The following is a 21,652-nucleotide window of genomic DNA, read 5'->3' as shown; positions in this document are numbered from 1 at the left end:
ACAGATAACAAATATAAGGGTTTAGTCCAAACAATTAAATGAAACAAACAAAATGATGGGTACTTTTTAAAAATAAAAACGCCTCCCATGATTGGTCCTCTTTAGTAGGATGGTCACATGCTTAAATTGTTATTTGGGCTTGTACAACTTGTATTTTGCACCTACGTACCACTTTCAGCATTTTATGAAGACATCTATATTTTGACTACTGGATTTGATAGATTTAAATGTAATTATTTCTCTTACATTCGTATATTCATATCCAGCCTAGTATCTGCTGACCAAGCATCTGGCAAGAAATATTTCCATTAACTGTAGTCTACACGTTAGCTTTTTAAGCACAGAGTATGTATCTGAGAAAATCTCTTTCCATTTTCTATTGCCACATTATTCACTCAGCCAGCACATGGAAAGCGTCTAATATCCTGTGTAAATTCCACATGCACATCGCTCCCCCGGGCCTTTCACAAAAGGTCAAGGTTGTTTAATTAGTGAGACAGCTAAGTGGATCTTTTAACTCTTTTAAGTCTTCTAGTCCTTTCTTTCTTTCTTTCTCTTTCTTTCTTTCTTTCTTTCTTTTAAATAATGGTTCACCAAACAGAACTTATCTTGTCATCTGTCTGGTGAGAAAATTACATTTTTAGTCATTCAAAAATTAGTGACATCTCTAACTCAGATCAAGCCTCCCCTGCTTTTCTTTGAATACAGGATTGACAAATGTCAAACTGACCCAGGTGTGTGACTTTACTAACAAACTTGATTAGCTGATTTTTCAAGGACTTGATGTAAAAGTTCTTTCAAGACAGAAGGAAAAAGGAAGGGTGGTGGTGCTGGTGGGGAGGGGCTGTGACACTTTATACCAGCGGAGGGCCAGAGAATATAGATAAAATAAAAAAAAAAAAAAAAAAGTCGTCCTGCCCTCTCAGCCACCATGTCTTTACAGGGAACACTTGTCAGGAGGCAGGGTAAGATCTGATTGGTACTTGTTTCTCTCTCCTCTTAGGAGTTTTTAGCAAGTCAAATAGAAACAGTGGCATGTGTTCTGGGAGCAAAATGTCAGCTACTTTCCCAGCACAGGGAAAGACACTGAAGGGGTCATTAGGAAGGGTGAGTGAATATAGATTTCTTTTTGAAAGGACAAACACATTAAAGTTCCTTCTTCATTTGTTTTAAGATTGAAGAGAAACGTGGAGTTTCTTAGGAGCCTTAGTTGTGCAATCGTACCTTACTTCCAATGATTGACCGTACTTCATCATCTGGTGAGGTTGGAGTCCCAGATATATCCGGATTGCTGTTACTAAGACTCCTTGAGCGATTCAAGTTAAGGCTTGCTGGTCGGACAGCTGATCGAGCCATAGTAGCATAATGCACGGATCCCCCCAAACCACCGGGACCTACAATTTCACACAAGAGAACATCTTGTAATGTTATAAATCATGGCCACAGAGTGGCTGCTTTGCACCAGTCTGCTGCTGCAAAGCGTCTGCATACCTGGTGGATCCGGGCAGCAGGGGGCTCCTCCGATGGCATAGGGTAGCTGTAGCAGCTCCTGTGCCATCCCCACACCTGGCTCTCCAGTATAGGGGATGTGGCTGGGAAAAAGGGGGCACGGTCAGAACGCCATTCTGTCCACTGATCCCTGACTATTGGAATGGCCCCTGGGGACTGTTGGCAACTGATGTAAGATAAAGCAGCCTTCAAGCTGCTCTATCTTGTGCTTGGAATCATGCTGATATTTGCCAGCCCCAAGCCCGCTTGGGGGGGAGGCTGTGTCACAAACATGGCTTAATATCACATTAACTCCACTCCAGATTTGTGTCAAGCCCAGTCTGTCCAATCTGGAGAATATGGTCTTATGTGTACATTCACAAAAGAATACATTTACTCCCAAAATAGAAGCCTTCTGCTACGTATGCTTTGCAGTTATAGAACACTACCCATCTGACGCGCTCAACACACCTTACAAACATTAACTGATTAAGCCTTTGAAGTAGGCAAGTACTATTAAACCCATTGTACAGATGGATTCACTGAGTCACACAGCAAGCTAACGACCGAGATGTAACCCAGCAGGGATGGCTGCTAGCACCTGTTCTAAACAAGAAACAATATTCTCTCTGACATTCAGCTACATATAACAAAGCTCTTTCACCAAACTCAACTCCAATTTCTCAATAAAATGTGTTTTAAAAACAAGAAGTGAAGATACCTGGTGAAGGTGAATTGGGATAGGTATTTGGTAGACGAAAAACATAATAAATATAGGAAGTGAGAAGGTTGTTTCTGCCATGCTGGTCCTGGTTTCCTTCTAAGTTTTTGTGGAGTCTGTTTATGATTGACGCCATCGCTTCAAAAGACGCTTGACCCAGGTTAACTGAAAGAAGTAAGGTGAGTAGTTTGGTTATAAGAGTTCAGCAGCACCTGTGATCACACTATAATTGCTCATTCCATTCAGAGCAGGTCATAAAACAGAAAAAGTTTCTTATGAAATACTGTAATTGAAATTTGGATCAACTCTAACAAAACAGTTTAAGGAGCAGATACGAGCTGCAGTGATAAGACTCCATTTGGTTTAATATCAAATTTAATGATATTAAGGCTCAGTCCTAGAACAAATGGGAGCAGGCTCAGGCCATGAGTTAATGAAAAGATAAAATCCTTGGGATGTTCACAGCATTCTTCTCCATTAACAGTTTTGCTGCAGTCAAGCTGCAACTGAAGTTTGAAATGTACCAACAAGAACTGCCCAGTTCTGTATCTGAACCGGTTATGTTCTAAAAATGAGTACACAGAAAACCTAATGTGGCTATAGGCTAACAAGATATGGGCAGACCCATGTTTGTAGCTGGAACCTGTGTATGACCGCAGTTATTTAAAAGGCAGCCACCAGTTTCATGAGCCCAAAACAAAAAACATTTGTGGAACAAGAGAGCTTTTTTCAAAAAGAGAGCCACTCTTCAAGTTTCAAAAACACACCCTTTCCCAAACAAATAAAAAAGAAAATGATTAGTGATTTTCAAAGACGTCTAGGGGATTTAGACACATCTTCCATTGTGTCTAAATTCATTAGATTGCTTTAAAAATCTCAACCTATAGTTTTAAACAATGAGGGCTTGAATATCATTTTCACATAAGACCTCTTTATACTATTAGAGTGGTCTAATAAGGCTTAGGGCAAATGGGAATCAGATCCTAAGATTTAAAATGGTTACTATTTGATATGCTACGTTTTAATAAGAATGGGCCAAATTCTGCTCTCACTTACACTGATATAAATCCAAAATAACTTGAATGAAGACAGTGTTGGATCTCTAAAAGCAGAATAGGACCCAATGCCTGTACTATATTCAGTGAACTGACATTCACACTTGAAATCCTTCCTCCTTTTAGAAGACAAGCTGAATCTCCGAACTGGCATACAATACATATCTCTGCACAAACGGTGCAGAGGTCACTCTAGTTAATTTTCAAGTCTATTTCCCTGGAACACCTACATCATCAACCTCATCCAAAGTGTATTAGTTCTATTCCTATTCGTCTATTCAAGATATCATACCTACATACAGCATGGGTAAGTATCTGCATGACCTTAGAGCACAAGTCTCATTCATTTTCAAAGGCAGCCACCAGTAAATTCCAACTGTATATATTTATTGAGGGTGCTCCAGGAGTGAAAAGTAACTTGCTTATCAGAAGCACACCATACCTGAACAAACTTGCTCACTTATTCCATCTAATCAAACAATTCCCTGCGCACACTGTGGACAGTAAGTACAGCAATAGCTTTTTCACCTATGTTTGAACTGTAGGACTTTAAATATTGACAGATTCTACTAAGTGCTCAATTATGTCATTTAAGCCCAGCCCATAACAGAGAGCTGTGTGGAGCTGCCTTGCTTGTGGTGGAGGCAAAGGGTGGAATTACTGCTGGCAGGATCAGATTCATAATTACTACATGAACTAGATAAGTTCATGGAAGATAGGTCCATCAATGGCTATTAGCCAGGATGGACAGGGATGACGTCCCTAGCCTCTGTTTACCAGAAGCTGGGAATGGCAACGGGATGGATCACTTGGTGATTACCTGTTCTGTTCATTCCCTCTGGGGCACCTGGCATTGGCCACTGTCGGAGACAGGATACTGGGCTAGATGAGCCTTTGATCTGACCCAGTATGGCCGTTCTTATGTCCTTATGAATGAACAGCATCTAAATCTAATCTTAGCTAGGCCAAGATTTTTCAAGGTGACTAGGGATGTTGGGGGTCTCAAACGCTGGGTGCTCAGCTTGGTGTCACCTTAATAGGTCCTGGTTTTCAGAAAGTGTTGGGCACCCATCCTCTGAAAATCAGGTCTCTTTAAGAATCTTAAATTGGGCACCATAACTCATAATAAGGGTGACCGGATAGCAAGTTGAAAAATGGAGACACTTTTTTTCAGGGGGTGGGGAAGGGGGATAGAGTTGGGTATACAAGACAAAACCCCTAACATCAGGACATCAGGTCACCCTACTCATATGCCAAGATTTTTCCAAAATGACCTTAGATATTTCTAGTATGTATCACTACAGATCCAGATGCCAGCATGTTTTATTTTGAGGATACATTGTATATTTGCATTCCTAAAATGTTGGCATGAATATGGAATTGTTTTAATTTCTACACAAATATAATAAAGTTGAAAGCATCAGTTTATCAAATGTGTTTGTATAAAACTTCAAGAAAATACCTATTTGGCCTGCAATGACAGGAGGTCTCACTACCAGAAGAATCAGCTTGTCAAGCAGGAGATGAAGAAATCGCACTACCGGCTCCAGCTGAGATGAATTTAAAGCTGAAATGCTGCTCTTCAATTCATTTTCCAAATTGTTCTCCATAATTCTCATGTCTCCTATTCGCACAGGGAACATGTGCTCGTCCAGAGCATGAACAAGTGCAAAAAATTTGTCAAGGTAAGGGTCCTACACACAAATAAAATGAAATTTGTGAATATGTTACTTTCAAAGCCTCAATGGATCTATCTTAAGTAACCCATTCATTGAGGATTTATCAACAAAACAGAAAGAACATGCAAACCCCCTCCCTCCAACCACATCACAAATAAAACAACACAATATGTAAAAACAGCCAAAAAGAAACCTGGGACTTCAAAATAAAATATGTGAAGTATTGATTAGTCAAAAGGAGTGCAGTTTCACATTATAGTTCAAGTACAACTGGAAGAGGATACATTTAGGAAAAGAAAGATAAAACAGGAAAAAAAATGAAAGTCTGAGATCTGAGTACTAAAATTTCAAGGATATAGGCCACAGGCCGAGAAGCTAAAAGTTTTGCAGGCCATTCTGTCCTTAGGTATGCACCCAAAACTCCCACTGACTTCAATGACAGTTACCAGGATGCACTATGAGCAGAATTTGGGGCAACAGTTCAGTTTTCAGTCCTCTCGGAACTTTACATCCCTTGTTACTTTAAGCTTTCACTGAAATTGATGTGAGTTTATTACACATTTATTACAAGCGGGAGATTCAATGTTGCCGTTGTCAAATGACTATGAAGCTACATATGTGACTACGTCCACTATTAATAATTACCTGTGTGTGGATGGATGATATGGCAACAACTTCTACATTGAAAACTCCTTTGTGATTATCTACCCACTTCATTCCAGGAAGGGGCACCTATAGGAAATTAATAAAATCATTAACTCATGTGAGACACCTCAGACGTTACATGTAGGAAAAGAAAAAACACCTCTTTTGTAGAGCTACGGTTCTTCTAATTAAAATACTAACTCCATTTTACTGTCAGATGATACACACAGCACTTTTTAGAGTTAACAGCTTCCAAGAAATAGCCTAGGAATTTCAAAGTTTTCTATAGTTTTTTACTTGTATCTTCTGCTGAGGGATTTCAGCATGAGCAATAACTGACCTCTGGAGAAAGCACAGAATAAGCCTGTGGTGGTTTTTCCAATGAAACAGGTAGGCAGAACTGACCAGTCTTCAAACGTCCATTTTGAAGCATTGGTATCCACTTTAAGAGAGGGGGAAAAAAACAACACAGTATCTTGAGTCCTACAGGGTTGAAATTCATAGCAAACACTTTTTGGATGGAAACATGGCTAATGTGTGATTAGTGGCCATTCTAGACTTTTACAAGTTGAAGCACTATTCAAATTATGTCATGTAATGATGTGACAATGCTGAGGGAAATCACAACAAATACATTATCAATATATTCTGCTTTGGATCAAAATCTGATTTTGTTGAAAGCAAGACAGAAAGAAAGATGCTTACAGTGTATCCAACTGGCGTCTCAAGAGGAGTGTTTTGTTTTTGTTGGCAACTGACATGATAGAAAGTAAAAAGTAGGTGGTGATGATCAGTTAAAGTGGCAGGGAGTTTAATTTTGATTTCCTCATGAAAATCAGGAGATCTGTTTCGAAACAAAATCATCAACTCAGTTATCAATACAAATTCTGTAATTAGGATTATTACTGGCATTCAAATAAACCTCGCTTAGCCTGGTTGCTTTACCTTTTGGGATGTTTATTTTTTCCACAATCCTTTTTAGATTGGTTAGATTGAACTCTTTGTGCAAAGAAGGAAATAAATGGAGTACCTCAGAGGGTTACAAGTTTTACTTTCTGATCAGTGTTTGGAAAAATACATTAGCCCAGACAATATTTGTAATGGTCTGCCAAAAGTTGTCATAATACATTGGACCTTAAACATGGGTGTCATCTTTTTGAATAATTAGAAAAAGTATTTTTGCTATTTCATTGAACAGTACATAAAATCTGATTAGCTTCCAGACTTTATTTTTTAATTTAACATTTTACCACGCTGCATTTCTTCTTGCATCAAAATCGGAGTGAACCCTAGATTCCCATGCTGCTGCTGATGTCATCAGCAGTCAGGGCTGTCCTTACCCATGCGCAAAGTATGCAGCTGCGTAGGGTACCAGCAAATTTGGCACCAAATTTCCTGGTGCCCTGCGCAGCTGCATGTTGCTCCAGCCCCTGCCCCACCTCTTCCCCAAAGCCCCCAGCCCCTGCTCCACCCTTGCCCTGCCCCCACTCCACCCCTTCCCCAAAGCCCCACCCCTGCTTGGCCCCTTCCTGCCTCTGAGGACGAGGGTGACCAGACGATGTACAGGCGGGATGCCATTTGTCCCAATATTTTGCTTCGGCGGCATTCCGGCTTTTTTTTTTTTTCCGCTTCGGCAGAACTCTGGCTTTTTTTTTTCCCCCTGCTTGGGACGGCAAAAAACCTAGAGCTAGCCCTGGTGGTGGGGGGGGGGAGGGGATGAGTCTGTGGCTGCCCCTCCATGTGTCCCGATATTTTGTTCTTGTCATCTGGTCCCCTAATGAGGACTGAAGCAGGGCCGGGCTTGCACTCACTGGCGGCAGGAAGAACAGCAACCCAGCCTCAACCACGCTGCTGATGAGTGCTGGGGGGGCGGTTCCCTCTTCCCCCCCAAGCCAGTCCCACCCCCACCCCAGCGGAGGCCTGTGGCCCCACACACACACACACCCTCATGGCGGGGGCTGCGTAGGGACCCAGAATAGCTAGGGACGGCCCTGTCTATAGTTCCTGTTTCCAAGTTCAAGGGGCGCCCTAGAGTCTAGTGTGCCAATTAAGGCCAGTTCACAAAGCACTTAAATGGGTGCTTCACTTGAAGCACATGAGCCATGTGCCACTCACACCACTGAAGTTCACTCTGTGCTTAATCATAGAATCATAGAATCATAGAATATCAGGGTTGGAAGGGACCCCAGAAGGTCATCTAGTCCAACCCCCTGCTCAAAGCAGGACCAAGTCCCAGTTAAATCATCCTAGCCAGGGCTTTGTCAAGCCTGACCTTAAAAACCTCTAAGGAAGGAGATTCTACCACCTCCCTAGGTAACGCATTCCAGTGTTTCACCACCCTCTTAGTGAAAAAGTTTTTCCTAATATCCAATCTAAACCTCCCCCATTGCAACTTGAGACCATTACTCCTCGTTCTCGTTAAGGGATTTGCTGGATTGGAGCTTAATGTTCTATGCCATTTGAAAGCTGAGTTTTCCAGGTTTCTTATTCTGGCTGGGATTTTTAAGGGGATGTCTTTCCTGCAGAGTAAACTTGGGATCTTATTCAGGTATTGCTGCTAACCTCATTCCCATTTACACACAGAACCCCCTCACCTGATCTGGATGGTGGTTTAAGCTTGGGCTAGCTGGCCAGGCTGGAGCTACAGGCTAAAGCCCGAGTGCCGCTTTCACTCAGGTTAGTAACCCACTCATGTTGCAGTGCATATGCAGGCTAAATAACTCGAGTGCCGGTAGTCCTCCAGTGCCTTCCCACAATTCCCCCATGTGCCCAGAAAGACCGACGAGTTCCCCAAAATTCACTGGGAAAGCATCATAGAGCAGCGCAGCTTATGACACTACAAAGAACCATAGGATGTGCCCTCAGAAATCTTAGCAACGCACATGGGGGAGCTCAGCACCAGTGAGGACACAATAATTTGAGTCTGGCTTTGCAGCGTGGCTGCTCATGCCCGGGGGCTAGGCTGACCTGGGTGCCGATCACGAGAGTTAACCTTGAAGCGAAGCCAGACCCTAAGAGACTGACGTGGCCATCTCCTTGTGCAGTGGTTTTCAACCTGGGAGTCCACAGACTACGTCTAAGATTTCCAAAGTGGTCCGCACCTCCACTTGAACATTTTTAGGAGTCCACAAATGAAAAAAGGTTGAAAACCGTTGTCCTAGTGAATTTCACTGGAATTTGGGCACCTTAGGCTCCTTTGAAAATCTTAAGTTTTAACAGCATTTGTTATAGCTCTAACCAGTCTGGAGACTGTGGCTTCAGAAAGAAGGTCAGAATTGAAATGGGGAAGAGGTACAATGGTAATCAGAATGATCTGATTTTTAACACATCCTATGTCTCGTGAATCATCAGAACTGGAAATGAAGCCTACGTATTTCTGGAAGGCCATAACTCTAGGCTGTACAAGTACATATAGCACACATTGTTAACCCTTGTTGTATGAGAGATATTCAATAGTGCCTGATGGAAAATCTTCATAAAAATACTCCCAATTTTTGATTGACTAATACTAAACATTAAAATGTTCACAGCTCCTTTAGACCAACAGTACTTTTAATAATGGTCCACAATTTAAACAATCAATTCCTGGACCTCACGCCACCTCAACCTGGAAGTAGATCTATAATTTATCAGCATTTTTGCTCATTTTCATGAACATCTTTGGTTCAACAAAGGCATTTTTCCTGTCTACTAATAAAAATAATAAAAAGTATGCTTTATTCTAAAAAGGAAATGATTAAATGAATTTGCTTTCTGGAAATATAAAGGACAATTGGAGTACATAGACCTGTTATTTAATTGCTTTTGAATGAATGCTAATAATTATAAATTAGGTCAATTTTCAAATGAGATGTTCATTCTATTTTCAGCAAAAAGCAAGCACATGACTTCATTTCATAGATCTGGCATGAAATCCTTGTAAAGCATCCATTGACTTCAATGAGGCCAGGATTTCATGCTTGATTTTTGTATCGAACTACCAAATTGTCTGCTTATTTTAAGTTAGAACCATACGGAATACAATTTTCTCTAAGCTTTATACACTGCAATCAGAGTCCAATTCCAGTCTCACTGAAGTAAGAGCCTTGTCCTTTAGTGCATTTCTGTAAATGTAAGAGGTTATGAACAAATGCAGAAGTGGGGCCAACTTATGCATTCTTTACTCAGGTGAGTACTCCTTGCCTCAGGTAGTGCCACTGGCTTTAATGGGACTATTTTCATGAGTAAGGACGATTAGTTTGAGTAAGGGTGTCTGAGTCAGAACTTTGGTCTCAAAACTGCAAGATGCCAAATACTCTGAGCATGTGCTTAACTTCAGCACATGAATAGTCCCCATTGATTGATATGCCTAACTTTAAGCTTGTGCTTAAGTGTACAGGCTGGTGTGCTCAATGTCCTGCAAGAAGGAAACTTTTAGGATTCGATTCACCTCTCACATCAGTTTTACCCAGAATACTCTTGATTTACACCTCTGTGAGAACAGACTCTGGCCCTCAATCTCTATAAAAGTACAACTGGAATTTTGGGAGCTGTCTTTATTATTTTATATATGATAAGCGCTGAGTGTATTGTCAGTAATAATGAGTCAGATTCACATTGAATTGCTCCATATTCACACCAGTAAAACTCCTCTGACTTGAGTGGAGTAGCATCGTGGCCCTATCATTTTTTAAAAGCAGCTTTTGTATTTTACCTGTTATGATATACTACAGCTGTATATGCTTCTTTTGAAAATTCAGGACAGCTAGATTTACCAAAGATAACCTGCAGAAACACAACATAAGAAGCGTTAGAGTTTGCGCCAGAGTTCTACATCATTTGAGGCTTAGATCCAGATCCTCAGCTACTGTAAACTGAAGTCAATGGAGCGGTGCCGATTTACACCAGCTGAGGATTTGTCCCTTTGTTACTACACAACATCTTGATCATTTAAAAAATTATTTCATAAACCCAGTTGCAAAAATTGGGTGGAGTGGGGCCAGCCAAAGCATTGGCTGACAAAGCCATGTGGTACAGCTAGCCCTCATTCTCAGTTGGACAACACCAGGAGAATTTCCAGACCCTGGCAAAAGAGTGCAAGATTCCCAGTCTGCATGAGAGCAAGAGGCAGGAAGACAATAAATTGAGAATATACCAGAGAAAGAAAAGGGGATGAGATACAGAGGGAATCAAGGCAAGTGTGACCAAAGGAGGAAGGAAGAAAGGGGAACAGAGAGAACAAAAGAATGTGGGAAAGGGAGAAGGAACCCACAGAGAGCTCCTCAGCAAGTGTAATTCAGTGAGCTCTGCTGGATGAGGATCTGGCCCTGAATAAGACTAGATCATAAGATTCAATTTTTTTTTGCTACTGAAGCAAAAATAGTACATTACCAGCCTAAAGGGCGGTCACCACAGACTTCCCGAGTCTGGCTCTGGAACATCAATTGCAACTCAGCTGCTTGACAAACTGCATTTAAATGTGTGCTGTGTTCTGAAATACTCTTATTTTAATTCCAACAGAAACAGTCATCCCAAAAGGTCTTTTCAGAGTGTTGCTAGTTACTGCACCACCTTTCTGGCTGCGGTGCAGACGGTAATACTTTACATTGGCAGCACCAAGCCATTATAGGAATTGAAAGCAAAGCATATTCCTTACTGGCATGGCATTGCTTGGATCCTCTCCATACATAAACTGGACTTTCACAGTGATATTCCTGGCGGAGCCCTGACGATTGGCAAAGTTAAGGCTCTGAGGGTAGACGTACAGAAGATTTCTGCAAAAGACAGAAGCATTAACATTTACCTCAACATGAAAACTCTGGGTAGCACACACAACTATTGATGCTATAATCTCCAAAAACAAGTAGAAATTCAATGGAACATATAAAGGTCTTGGTTTTTTTTCCTTATATCCCCCCCTCTCACTCCACCCTCAAAGGTGATTTGGTTATAACTCATGAGCCAAACCTCAAACCTCAATTCTCCCAACTAAGTGACAGGCTCTGATCTGATACAGTAATTCTAGGTCAGTGTCATTCTAAAGCTTTCTTGCCATTTTAAAAAGAGTTCTGTTCAATGAGTATACCACATCAACAATTCCCTTGGAAAGTGAGAGCATCAACAGGGAAGCATGTGCATGGTTTTAAATTGTCCAACACACCCACCCACCCGTCTCCCATGAAGCACCTGCCTTGCTGACACTTGTGAGGGGATGACAGAGAAGACATCATGATAGTCTCAAAGTGCAGTTCTCCTCTGAAACGTGACTATATAGAAATGGAACCTACTTATTCAGCAGATCTGCACCCTCTGTTTATCAGTTGTAGCTGCTCACTCTGGTGACTGAAATAAGGTTTTACTATTTTTTAATCCTTTTAGGCCTGCAAAACCCATGCAAGTGAGCTGGATTTTATTCTGACTCATGCATCACCAACAGAATAGTGAACCACAGGCTCCATTCTTTCTCATGTAGCAGTTCCCTCTGCAGGGGAGAGAAGAACCTCCAGGTGACTGATTCCTCATCGTCTTGCTTCTTGTGCAGTCATCTACACTAGTGCAAAGCAAGTGTAAGGCAGATGTAGTGCATTACTATTCTGATTTGGTGGAAGTTTTTGCACTCCCTTTGCACAGGTATAAATGACTGCACGAAGTGTAGGACAAAGAAGAATCAGGTCCCAGGAGTTTTAAACACTCAGCGTTTCCTACTCACGCTTCTATTGTGAGGGAACAGTTTGCCCCAGCCCAGTGATCCAGAGGAAGCTGGGACATCCACCCACTTCACAGATCCACACGCAGCAAGACCTCACTGGCCCCTGGAAAGCACAGATCAGAGGAGACCAAGCACTTTAAAGTCTCATGGCCTTATTCTCATTCACATTATGGCCCCTTTACACCACTCTCGCAGCACAGAGTCCTTACATTGGACATGGATATAATTTACACCCATTTAAGGCTCTTGTATGTTGCCAAAAGACAACTAAATGATCAAGTCCTCTTTGAAGTGGAACTAGCTGAAAGCACTCTAATGCACAGGTAACAAAAAGATGGTCCTTGCCCCAAAGAGCTCCCCAGTTTAGGTTACTAAGTCAAGAGAGACAACAAGTGGACACAAGAAACAGATGTGGGGAGAACAAAAGAACAGCGAGACAATTCATCAGTGTAATAAGCAGCAGCCCCAGAGCATCAGCAGTGACAGACTAAAAACAAAAGATTCCTCTTAAGATTGTCATCACAGATATCTTGCTCTCTTTACACATCCAGAGCCCCCACTAATTTCGATAAGAATTCCATGCATGTAGAGTGGGAATAACACTGGGCTTGAGATCTTCTGCAGGACTCTGAGAAGAGAAAGCTGCTTTTAAGGGGGTACCCACTGAAAGTCGGCTCCTGTACAAAGCAGCTCAACTCTACAGCACCAGAATGCAACATGGGACTGCACCGTGAACTCAGATTACTTTCCCTCTCCAGGCAGTGGAATGTGCCTACTTCTCACACGGCAAATTTACTCTCTTCAAACAAAGTCCTTCATGCCAAATGAAGCTTTTGAATTTCATCCCCATTGTTCACCATGCCTAATCAACGTTCTCTTGTTCTTTCAGAGGGTGGCTCATGCTTTTTTTGTGGCTCTGCTAAATGTCCTCCTCGTTTGGGCATGAATACATTTGCTCCTTGATGTTCTTTTTAAAAATAGAAATTAAAATTTGCTTTAAAATGCATTTTGCTCGCAAAGCTTTCATTAAGTATTATTAGTGCTTAAGACAGGGATTTAATGTATTTGGGAAGCCATGCTACAAGATCCCTATATTAAAAGCAGTGTTAGGGCTGAGTTATGTAGAATAGTAGAGATGGGCCCACGCCAAAACCCTAGATCCAAACATCCATTCTTCTCCGAGGGGCTGGGAGGAGGCAGTGGGGTAGAAGCTATCACAGCGGCTCTCTTCCACCCAAGGAATCCCCAAGATGACTTTAGAGTGCAGCTAAGATCTGTCTTTGGATAAATTCACAACCAAAAATATGGGGGGGGGGAAAGACTTTTGATTATCTCTCATTTAAATAAAGGCTGTTAGGACAATCATCATGTATATTAAGGGGAAATTTTCAAAGGCAGTAAGGTTTTGATTTCCATTAATAGTCAATGGGCGTTAGGTGCCTAACTCCTACTTGTGCCTTTGAAAATTTGCCCCTGACGATTAGTTGATACAGCCAGTGGTGTCATAAGTGTGCTTTGTCGGGGACTTAAATACAGTTCATAACAGGATAAAAAATGCCTAGCTATTCATTCAGAATATGATCCTGAATCAGCATGTCCTGGTTCTCAGCTCACTCACATGGCCCTGGCATCAGTGATGTTACTCCAGTGTAAAACTGGTGTAACTGGAACCACTTCACTTATACAGATCTTGTACAGTAAGTGCTAGACCCCAGTTTCATCTTCATTTCCCCTTTCTCCTATTAAGTTCTAATTATTTTTCCTCTCTGCTAAGCCATCAAGACCCACCAAACAAGCCTTCCCTCCTTCATTAGAGACACTTCATCATAAGGGCTCATTTCATCACTTGTTTTGCACCACGTTCTGGGCACTTTATAGACTGGCTGGGATACTGATGATGTTATCACATTCCTCTGAACATGCTGAGAGAACGTGAAGTCATGGCAAAGATTGTCTAGCTATGTGGGCTTTGTGCCAAGTTATTGGGCTGTTAAGGGTTAATTATTTGGCACAACTTTGTTGGCAGAGTCCCTGAAGGTCAAAAGTCTATAGTCTTAGCATGGTTTCAGAGGAGGAAAGTAGAGAGACAAGACTGAGTGGTTACAGAGTAGCTGCCGTATTAGTCTATATTCGCAAAAAGAAAAGGAGTACTTGTGGCACCTTAGAGACTAACAACTTTATTTGAGCATAAGCTTTCATGAGCTACAGCACTGAATGCATCTGATGAAGTGAGCTGTAGCTCACGAAAGCTTATGCTCAAATAAATTTGTTAGTCTCTAAGGTGCCACAAGTACTCCTTTTCTCCTTAAGACTAAGTGGGACACTCAAAGGCTCTAATCCAAAGACTTGTGTCTAAGGCTTTTACTGCAGGATATCCACAATGCTATGCAAAACGTATGCAAAGCTTATATTATTTGCAAAGGAACTCAAAAGTACTTTTACCTTCATAAAATGAACTGTTAAACTGCAAAGTCTTTCTCAGCCCAGGAAATTAAAGCACCAGGCAGTTCTCTAAATATTTATATAATGTGATTACAGCCATTTTCTCAAATCCTTAATTTTGAATACATTTATAAAGAGGCGATCTTGAACTCTTGAAGGGATTTTCTCACCGTTATTAAAATTTCTCTTTTCTGTAAAATCCAAAGACATTTTTCTTTGTTTTATTCATACTATAAAAATCCTTAAAAGCTCACTTAATGAGGGTCAGCCAGGTAGCAAGACATGAATGCCCTTCAGGATTGTTTTTGTCAAATACATCTTTTTTTCTAGCAGTGTGAGGTCTCAGCTCTCAGAGACAATTTTCTCCTACAGGCTCTGAATAACCTCTTGAAACTTATCATTTAATCAGACTGGTTTTTTTCCCCGGACCCCGGCTTGTATAAGGATATGAATCTCTTCTGTGGCTTTGTTGTGGTATTTTGAGGGTGGGACTTTCAAAAAGTGCTTAGCATTGACCTAAATCCACTGCTGTTGAAATCAATAACAAAACTCTCACTGATTTTGGTGGGAATAGAATTGGCCAGTGACGAGTGCTTTGGAAAATCCCACCCATCGTTTTTTTATTTTTGACTTTAGAATTTTTGACTAGCTTCCCCATTTTATTTGTTTAAATCCATTTTTTCAAAGCTTAGTGTTAGAGTGATACTCATTTACACCACTTCTTCCGCCCAAGAGCACTGGACTTAATTATAGTTTGGTGTACTGTGGCTCAACTCTAGTTACTTTTTGAACCATCTCCTGAGCCTTACTGAGGACAAACTCAAGGGTTGATTCTCTTCTCCTTGGGAAAAATGGGAATACTGGAAAAGTTACTGGGGGGAAATTATGAAAAATATTTGAAAAAAATAAAAAGTGGCTTTGTTTTAAACTCTGAAAAGGAAAGCAACTTCAAACATTTGCAAAAGTGTTTTTTAATTTTTCAACCAGTTCTACTATTTTGTAACTTACAGAACAATAGCAGTATGGGAAAACGACAATTACCTGTCTCTCCCTGTTACAAAGTGGTGCCATGCTTAACTGAAAACTTTATCTGAACTGTATTCACCAAGTTAAGGGTTCAATGACTTTCAGTCTTTTGACTATATGACTATCATGGGTTTTTACATGCAGAAAATATGTATATATTTAACATGCATGTTTATCTTCCTTTTTTTAAACACTGGAAGGGGAGGAACAGGCTGGGCTAATAGGTATTTTGCATCTTTAATTCCTGTAATAAGGGATCTATCCATATCAATCATTTAAAATAAAACTCCACCAACATTACAAATTAAACTGTAAGGGCCCAAAGAAATTTCGGCACAGACAAGTACAAACTCAGGCCTCGATCTTGAAAATACTTAAGCATGTACTTAACTTTATTCATGTGAATAGCTCCTTTGAACACTATGGAGATACTCACATGAGTAAAGTAATGCAGGATGTAGTTTTTAATAGGACTGAAATCAATAGGGCACCATACACATTTAATGAGTTTCTACAGAAATTAATCTGAAAATGCTTAGAATTTAGTAGAGAATTATATTGTTCCAATAGTAGTTTTTGTCTAAAGTAACTTCTTATAGGCTGTAATCTCATGGACACACCCCTTAAAACACTGATACTATGTGGCAGAGCAATCAATCTCACTGAATCTAATTCTCTGGTATAAAGTACTATGCATTCTATATCACGGTTAATTATGGTAATCATTATTATCTCAGTACAAATACGACTATTCTGGTCACAGCATTATTATTATTTTACTCATGGAGTTAAAACATAATCTACTAAAGGCTAAAGAAGAAAGATTAAATGGGGCTCATTTTAACAATAGGCCAGAAGTGATTTGAGCCAACACATACTCTGTGCTATTCCTTCAAGATTTGTTTATAAAGAATGTGTCCTGCAAGTAACGTAATTGCTTCACTCTCAGTTCCATTAAGCCACAATATTTGTGGTTATCATCTTGTAGCCAAGTTTGTAAGCAAGGCCATGGTCAACGTCAAAAGCCACGGCCAAAGTCATTGTTATTTAATGGATTAGCCACATTCATCACAATGTACCTGGAATCTAAAGCCCTGATGCAACATAGGACATGAGCACATGCAAAACCTTTGACATGTGACTAGTTCCATTAAAATCAATGGAACTACTAAACATAGTTAAAGTTATGCATGTGCAACACTTTGCTTAAATGCGTAAACTTTTGGTGTGTATATGGACTCCACTGGCCTAGGGAATAAGTGACTAGCGGCTGCTGTCATGAAAACATCTCAAGAGACCACAATTTTCAAATTTTATTAACAATACCTCATAATACAGTATTATGAGTTTGTAGCATACCTGGGGATAGTGAATATTTCTGTTAACTTTGTAATGATTTCTATATAGTCACCCTTTAATTGTGCAGAACAAACATCTTTAGGTAGCATTACACTTGTTGTTCTGTAGATACACCACCAAATACTGCTGATAAAAAATGAATGCCCTGTTTTTATTCCCTTTTATTTTCTCATACAAACAAAACAGCACAAAACAGGAACCTTGTAAAAAACTACTTGACATTTCTCTAACACTTTTAATCTGAAGATCTCAAAGTGCTTTACAAACATAAATTATGTGACAGGACTCGTAAAAAGCCACGGCCAAAGTCATTGTTATTTAATGGATTAGCCACATTCATCACAATGTACCTGGAATCTAAAGCCCTGATGCAACATAGGACATGAGCACATGCAAAACCTTTGACATGTGACTAGTTCCATTAAAATCAATGGAACTACTAAACATAGTTAAAGTTATGCATGTGCAACACTTTGCTTAAATGCGTAAACTTTTGGTGTGTATATGGACTCCACTGGCCTAGGGAATAAGTGACTAGCGGCTGCTGTCATGAAAACATCTCAAGAGACCACAATTTTCAAATTTTATTAACAATACCTCATAATACAGTATTATGAGTTTGTAGCATACCTGGGGATAGTGAATATTTCTGTTAACTTTGTAATGATTTCTATATAGTCACCCTTTAATTGTGCAGAACAAACATCTTTAGGTAGCATTACACTTGTTGTTCTGTAGATACACCAACAAATACTGCTGACAAAAAATGAATGCCCTGTTTTTATTCCCTTTTATTTTCTCATACAAACAAAACAGCACAAAACAGGAACCTTGTAAAAAACTACTTGACATTTCTCTAACACTTTTAATCTGAAGATCTCAAAGTGCTTTACAAACATAAATTATGTGACAGGACTCGTAAAAAGTAGATAATACTCTCCTTCATAAAACTGAGAAAACTGAAGGACAGGCTGGTTAAGTGACTTGTCCGTGCTAACACAGCAAGTTAGAAAACCCAGGAGTCCTGACTCCCTTTCTCCTGCTCTCTTCATACCTCTACACATTCTCTCAGGGAAATACTAAACCATTCAATAAATTACAAACTACTTAACTTCTATGTTGCTACTTAACATGTTGAATATGTTGGCCAAATACACCTTCAATGCCACCACAATACTTTGTCCATCAAGACACATTGTTTTGATTTCAGTGGAATTCTAGAACATCAATGCACAGCAGAGGGAATGGGACGAACAGAGGTGAAATTATTAGGCACAAATGACCAAAAATAAAGTCCTTGTTTCCAATGTCCTTTCACACTGAAAAAACTCCACTGTTTGTTACGTCTGACAACAAGTGACCAGAGAGACAAGGTGGGTAAGATCATATCTTTTACTGGATATGACCTCCCCCACCCACCTTGTCTCTCTAATATTCTGGGGCCAACATGGCTACAGCAACACTGCATACAACAGGTGATCAGACAGACTTCATTATTGGCTGGCTGGGCTAACTGTGCATGCCTCCTGCACATAACCACAGCCAAAACTTGAATCTGGACCTTGCCTGTCACTTTACCAGGGACATCAAAAGAGAACCTGCTTGTGACATGGTTACTAGGAGCTGTGCTAAACTTCTCTCAGCTAGAAATGGCTCCTTCTATATCTTACACTGACTTATTTTTTATTTGACTTAAAGCAGGCTCTAATCAACTAAAAGGAAACAAACCATCCAAAAACCTCTTGCATTGAAGGAAGGTAGGGATGCATGTGTGTGTATACATGCACCTATATTCATAGAATCATAGAATATCAGGGTTGGAAGGGACCTCAGGAGGTCATCTAGTCCACCCTGATCAAAGCAGGACCAATCCCCAATTTTTGCCCCAGATCCCTAAATGGCCCCCTCAAGGATTGAACTCACAACCCTAGGTTTAGCAGGCCAATGCTCAAACCATTGAGCTATCCCTCTCCCCCGTGATGGCCATTCCTTTCGTGATGGCCATTTTTTCAGTTTTGTGATTTGTTCTATTAGGTAAAGAGACAGGCAGGGTAAAGTCACATCAGGTTAAACATGAAATCTTTTGGAAATTTGGTTATAAATTAAAACATGTTAAGATCATTTGTGCCATGGGCTGGGCTGGCCCCCAGCAGCACCGTAGACCAGAGGAACACAGAGTGGCACAAAGCTGTCTTGGACTCCCTACCCCACTTGAGTTCTGTACTCAGTGTAGCTCCACCAGATCCAAGGAGTGGGCCAAAGTCCTCAAAATATCTGAGGGTAAAGAATTAAAAACCATGGATTGCCCTCCTGATGTTTAAATCTTTTCTTTGACTGACTTTTTAGATACATTTCAGGATCAAATACCTAATTATTCACAGCCCCTTGTGATGCTGACTGTTCACTCATCCCCCTGTCATTGCACGAATGTTTTCACATGACATTTTCTAGTGATTTGTCTCAGCATTGTTCCAAAACAAAATCCTGAAACATGGTCTCCTACTGCAGGCTCCTGTTAGCAGACTGCATTGCAGGGCCCAAGTCTACCGGGTTGTTGTGTCTCATCAAGATTATCTACCTGGGATACTATGAGAAATGTGGTTGTGGTCTGCTGTGAAGTACTGACTATTATATCAGATTATTTCTCGTTTTTTCTTTTATCATATGCCAGCCAATTTATAATAAAATTCTACTGCCCAGAACTATGGACTTTATCCAGATTCTCTTCTATTGCTTTCTACTGCTCTGATGTAATATATTACTTTAGTTATTAATCTGTGCAATAGAATTTTAAAATATTTTCATGCCACTTAATATTTTATGTTTTATTGTATGTCACCAAAGTTTCATCATGCAGAGCTTCAGTGCCCAGGTTAACAACTTCATTTCAAATACACCTTCCTGTTTGACACAGAATTATGCGCACATATGCAAATAAAAAAATAAATAAAGTTGAGCAACTAGGAGGCTCTCCCCACTCCAGCACTCTAAAGAAAAACCTTGAAAATCCTCCAAAAGTGCTAGAGAGCACATTATAATCAGCGTGGGCAGATTTCCTATATTTGTATGTCACTGCACCACAAGCCACTGTTAATTCAAAACTTCATTGCTCCTTGCAAACTGGTTGGTTCTAAAGCAGGCAATCATTCCAATCATAAAGCTGAACACTTTCTTCAGATCATCCTTGGAAGACTACCCATACCCAAACTTTATTTATTTAGGGACAAATCTAGGCCATGGAGAAGGATCTTAGGGTGATCTAGAGGTCTAAGGGTATGTCTATACTATGGAGACAATACTAACATAGCTAAATTGGAATAGTTATGCTGGCATAGCTTCAAAGTGTAGATGCAGCCTGTGTTAATAGAAAGGGTTTTTCTGTCCATGTAGGAACACCACCTGCCCGAAACAATGTTAGCTACGCTGATGGAAACACTCTTCCAGTGACACAGCTCTGTTTACATTGGGGATTATGTCAGCATAGCTATGCCAGTTAGGGGATGTGGTTTTCCCCCCCACTCTTGACTGACACAGCTATGCTGACATAACTTTCAAGTACAGACCAAGCCTAAGTACGGCTTTGTCCCTCTCACCCACCCTTAGAATGCAGCATTTCAAAGCCCATGGTTTGGAGTTTTGCATAGCCAAGCTAAATTAATGGCTGGTCTACACTGGGAATTTACATTGGCATAGCTACATGTCTCAGGGGTGTGAAAAATCCACGGTTCTGAGAGACATAGCTAGGCCAGTCTAACTCCAAGTGTAGACCTCGCTAAGTCAAAAGAAGACTTAGCTATCATCTCTTGGGAGGTGGATTACCTATGCTGATGGAAGAACCCCTCCCATCAACGTAGGTAGTGTCTATACCAAAGCATTATGATGGCACAGCTGTAGCAGTTTAAATGTAGACATGCCTTACAACCAGGAAAAGTTTCTCTCGGTTGCGTCATTCACAAACCCATGCAAATTCTCCCTGCAAACATATGGAAACCCCTGCAGAATTTCCTGCTGAAACTCACGACGTCCTAAAATCACTCCCAGCACTTAGAGGACTGTCCAGCATAGGCATAAAGGGGATGGTAAATGGTAGCATGGCTACTCAGGAAGAGGATATCAAGGAAGCGGGTTAGCATGGATTGGCAGACGCCCTATGCAGATGGCTCATGGTTTGCTGGAGTTTTCTTTAGGTTCCTAGGGAATCATGAGCATCAACCTTTGCCCTCCGGATCACATGATGCCTCAGAAACCCAGCGGTTCTGATTTCCACTGCTTGAACCTTGAGAAGTCATGTGCAATTGTGCAAAATGATTACAAAGTGAATCTGCCAAATCAGAATTCTCCACTCACGTACACCAGTGGTAGCATTTTACATCCACTGCGCACAGTATTAAAGAACTTAGAGAAGGTGCAAGGCAGTGGAAAATCAAGCTCAATGAGTCTACATTTACTGTGCCTAGTTCTGCTGTCACTTATCCTGGGGTAGCTGAGGAGGAAATCAGTTGAAGTACGTTGAATTACACCAGTGTCAAAGTGGTGTGAGATCAGAGTC

The 21,652-nt window shown here is 40.6% G+C and overlaps 1 protein-coding gene across 6 annotated transcripts in view; it reads right to left on the bottom strand.

Annotated features, from left to right (window-relative positions):
* The window catches only part of DOCK7 (dedicator of cytokinesis 7), a 144,084-nt gene that overhangs the window by 54,396 nt on the left and 68,036 nt on the right, over window positions 1-21,652 (bottom strand). For all 6 annotated transcript variants that reach the window (XM_038413316.2, XM_038413317.2, XM_038413318.2 and 3 more), the window contains exons 15-22: window positions 11,224-11,341; window positions 10,282-10,352; window positions 6,294-6,432; window positions 5,929-6,030; window positions 5,589-5,675; window positions 4,727-4,958; window positions 2,210-2,374; window positions 1,225-1,394 (exon numbers count right to left, since the gene is read on the bottom strand). In XM_038413316.2, coding sequence (XP_038269244.1) covers window positions 1,225-1,394; window positions 2,210-2,374; window positions 4,727-4,958; window positions 5,589-5,675; window positions 5,929-6,030; window positions 6,294-6,432; window positions 10,282-10,352; window positions 11,224-11,341 — 1,084 coding nt within the window. The remainder of the gene's footprint in view (window positions 1-1,224; window positions 1,395-2,209; window positions 2,375-4,726; window positions 4,959-5,588; window positions 5,676-5,928; window positions 6,031-6,293; window positions 6,433-10,281; window positions 10,353-11,223; window positions 11,342-21,652) is intronic.

The sequence above is a fragment of the Dermochelys coriacea genome, chromosome 8 (genome assembly GCF_009764565.3).
Source record: "Dermochelys coriacea isolate rDerCor1 chromosome 8, rDerCor1.pri.v4, whole genome shotgun sequence".
Lineage (NCBI taxonomy): Eukaryota > Metazoa > Chordata > Testudines > Dermochelyidae > Dermochelys > Dermochelys coriacea.
This window is presented reverse-complemented; position numbering and strand designations above follow the sequence as displayed.